The sequence below is a fragment of the Haliaeetus leucocephalus genome, unplaced genomic scaffold, assembly GCF_000737465.1.
Source record: "Haliaeetus leucocephalus isolate CR32 unplaced genomic scaffold, Haliaeetus_leucocephalus-4.0 Scaffold309, whole genome shotgun sequence".
Lineage (NCBI taxonomy): Eukaryota > Metazoa > Chordata > Aves > Accipitriformes > Accipitridae > Haliaeetus > Haliaeetus leucocephalus.
This window is the reverse complement of record NW_010972745.1, coordinates 96641-99896: the sequence shown is the minus strand read 5'-3', so window position 1 is coordinate 99896 and position 3256 is coordinate 96641. Positions and strand designations below refer to the sequence as shown.

Sequence of the window (3256 nt, the reverse complement as noted above, 5' to 3'; positions counted from 1 at the left end):
CCCGGCGGGGGGGCGGGGGGGGAGGCCGGTGGGGCCGGGGCAGTGGGCGGGGCGTTCTCCGGCCAATGAGATCGCCGCTACCCTGGCGGGGGCAAAACGTCGCGTGGAATATGCCAATCGCCTCGGGGTTTAGGCCGGAACGTCGGGGGGGCGGAGGGAATGCAAATTGCAGTGCGCGGCACGCCAATCGGGTAGCCGCGAGAAAACGGCGAAGGGGCGGGGCGCATACGGGAACCGGGGGCGGAGTATGGAGATAGGGGCGGGGTTCGGAGGGAGGACGGGGGGGCGGGGCGAATGCGGCTCAGGGGGTGGGGCCTGTCGCCAGGAGACGCCGAGGGGGCGTGGCGGGCCGGCCGCGGCCGGCCGCCAGGTGCCCAGCGAGCCGTCGGGATAAGGCGGGAGATCGATCGCTCGGCAACCGCCGGCACAGCGGACCCGACTCGGGGAAATGAATTTTATTGCCAATCAAAGCAGAGCAGGGTAACGAGGAATAAACCCAAATCTCACAACCCCTGCCCCCAGGCCTCCCTCCTTCCCGGCTGCACTCCACTCCCGGTTCTCTCCACCTCCTCCCCGCCGGCGGCACAGGGGGACGGGGAATGGGGGTCGTCGGGGTCCGCTCATCCCACCTCGGCTCTGCCGCTCCTTCCTCCTGCGGGGGAGGACTCCTCACTCTTCCCCGGCTCCGGCGTGGGGTCCTGGGCTGAGGAGGGATAGCAGGTGGATATCTGCTCCACCATTAACCCCCATGGGCTGCGGGGCGGACAGCCTGCCCCACCGCGGTCTTCCCCACGGGCTGCAGGGGAATCGCTGCTCCTTCCCCACCGCCCTTGGTGTCCGCAGAGCTGTTACTGTCCCCTCTTCTCCCTCCTCTCTCGGGCTGCAGTTTCTCTCCCCGCTTCTTAAACCTCTTCTCCCACAGGCGCTGCCCGCGCTGCTGCCGGGCTCGGCCTTGGCCGGAGGGAGGGGGCGGGGCGGATGCAAATTGCCGTGCGCAGCGCGCCCATCGCGTTGCGGCGGGGAAACGGCGAGGGGGCGTGGCGCATGGGAGCCGGAGGCGGGGATACGCAAATTTGGGCACCCACGGGCTCCAAAGGGCGGCCCGGGAGGCCCCGATGAGGAGAAGTCCGGGGGTCTCTCGGGGGTCGGTGGTCCGAAAATCCGGGCGAGAGATTGCGGGACAGTGCGGGGAAGGATCGGGGAGGGAGCGGGGCTGTCGGTGCGGGTCGGTGGATCGTGACCGTGAGTTGTGTGAGAGCGGGGGTCGGGGGTCACGACGGGGGTGACGGGGTGGCGGAGGAGGTGTCGTTATCGCTTCTCGGCCTTTTGGCTAAGATCAAGTGTAGTATCTGTTCTTAACAGTTTAATATCTGATACGTCCTCGATGAGAGGACTTTATATTAAACGGATTTTTGGGCTCGGGAGTTGGACCCGGAGCTTGCTCCCTCCGCTCCGCGCATCGTCCCGGTATTGCAGTGCCTCCGGGAACGGTGCACCCCACCCCGTGGGGTTTTTGTACCGGTTAAAGGTAGAGTAAACGATCACGGACTTTGGTATTTCCGTGCTCAAGTTTCTTCCTACTTCGGTGCTCCCGGTTGGTGAGGGCGGTTTTTCCACCGCTCCCCCCCATCCCCGGCAGAAGCGATACGCGTGGAGAAGCGGATGTTTCTGCCGAACAGGACGGTTGTAGAACCCCCGCCTCGCTGCCGGAAAAGCCGAGCCGTGACCCCTCTCCTCCTTCCTCCTCCTCCTCCCACAACAGCCGCTCCGGTCCAGGCTACAGCCGTGAGCACTCGAGTACAGGCACAGGCTCCTCTGCAGAAAATCTTTGTCTTTAATAATGAAGCTCAGCACCCAAAAAAAGCCTTGACGATGGAGGAGTTTGGCCGGTGCCACCCAACACCCAGCTCCCTGGCAGAGGGTCCTTCAGCACCGCTGCCTTCGTCACCACGGGCAGGACCAGCGGGGGTGGCAGGGCTAATGACATCCTTTTCTTCTCTTGCATCATAGGGTGCCTGGAGGAGGGCACCCCACACTCATTACCCAGGTCTGCCCGCGCCCCTGCCCCAGCCTGCTACCCCCTTCCTTCAGGGCTGTATCGGGCGTCCCCCGAAAATGGCTTCCGTCTCGGCACTCCACTCGGGATCGTTGCGACGCAGCAGCGGGAAAGGACCCTCCCTCCGTCGCTGGACCAGCAGCCGGGTGGTCAGCAGGCACCAGAGGAACACGTTCACCCAGGCCGATGCCTGTTGGGTGGGGGGGGGGACAGGGGGTTGAGCTGTGCCGTATGCCTCCCCCCCCCACACCCCCCTCCCCGAATTCTCTGCCTGGGAAGCCCCCCCCCACCGAGGCAGCAGCCATGGGGATGCCGTACATGCGGCTGTAGCAGCGACTGCATGCCTGCAGGTACAGCTGCGCCCCTACTTGCAACAGACACACCCCCCCATGCATGGGTGCTGTCCCTCACCCGATCCCAGGACAGACAGACTCTCCCTCCCTTCTCCTCTGCGGGAGCGGGGGGGCTTCAGCTTTTCCGTTGCTCCCCCTCGCTCACCCCCCGCGCACCAGCCGGGCTGTGCAGACCCCAGATAGGGGAGGGGGGGGCTTTAGCACGCCGGCCGGCTCACCTGCGCGCTGTAGAGGTTGCTGTAGAAGCGGGTTGGGCTGTAGGACACCCACGGCTTGTGCTCAGCATCCTGGCAGCTGTGGGGGACAGGGAAGAGCAGGCCTGAGGTGTGGAGAGAAAGGGGGGGGGCCCTGGGAAGGCCGTATCCCCCTGGGGCCAGAGGGGGACCCCCCCACCCCAGGGAAGGTCGTCGTTACCTGGACAGGCTCTTGGTCTGCACGATGGAGGCGCAGAGAGCATCCATCCCCACGCGGAGGATGCAGGCTGCGATAAGGAGGAAGAGGAGGATGATGAAGGCGACGACCAGGGCGATGCTGAGCCAGGTGCGGTCCCTGCAAGAGAAGGGGAACAGCATCAGGGGCACAGGGCGTCGCGGGGCACCCCCAGCTCCGCCACCCCACCCCCCCGCCAAGCTCACCACTGGGACTCGTTGGTGCAGCAGCCGTAGATGCCGTAGAGGAGCAACGAGAAGCAGTACAGGGCCACCACGACGGAGACGGCCGAGACAAAATAGCAGAGGGAGATGTGGCTGAAGGACTTGGGCACCAGTGCGGTCCCATTCCAGCTCACAGTGCTGTAGAGGATGCCCCAGCCTCCAAATTCTCCCTGCGAACAGGAGGCCACTGAAGG

The 3256-nt window shown here is 65.5% G+C and overlaps 2 protein-coding genes across 2 annotated transcripts in view; one reads left to right on the top strand and one right to left on the bottom strand.

Moving 5' to 3' along the window:
- Window positions 1-1240, top strand: part of TUT1 (terminal uridylyl transferase 1, U6 snRNA-specific) — a 6208-nt gene extending 4968 nt beyond the window's left edge. Inside the window, exon 10 of the mRNA XM_010571187.1 lies at window positions 923-1240. Within this exon, the coding sequence (XP_010569489.1) occupies window positions 923-1240 (318 nt within the window). The remainder of the gene's footprint in view (window positions 1-922) is intronic.
- An 847-nt stretch (window positions 1241-2087) lies between these two features.
- TMEM179B (transmembrane protein 179B) overlaps window positions 2088-3256 on the bottom strand; it is a 2342-nt gene continuing 1173 nt past the window's right edge. The window contains exons 2-5 of the mRNA XM_010571185.1: window positions 3045-3232; window positions 2824-2958; window positions 2628-2703; window positions 2088-2246 (exon numbers count right to left, since the gene is read on the bottom strand). Of these exons, the coding sequence (XP_010569487.1) occupies window positions 2088-2246; window positions 2628-2703; window positions 2824-2958; window positions 3045-3232 (558 nt within the window). The remainder of the gene's footprint in view (window positions 2247-2627; window positions 2704-2823; window positions 2959-3044; window positions 3233-3256) is intronic.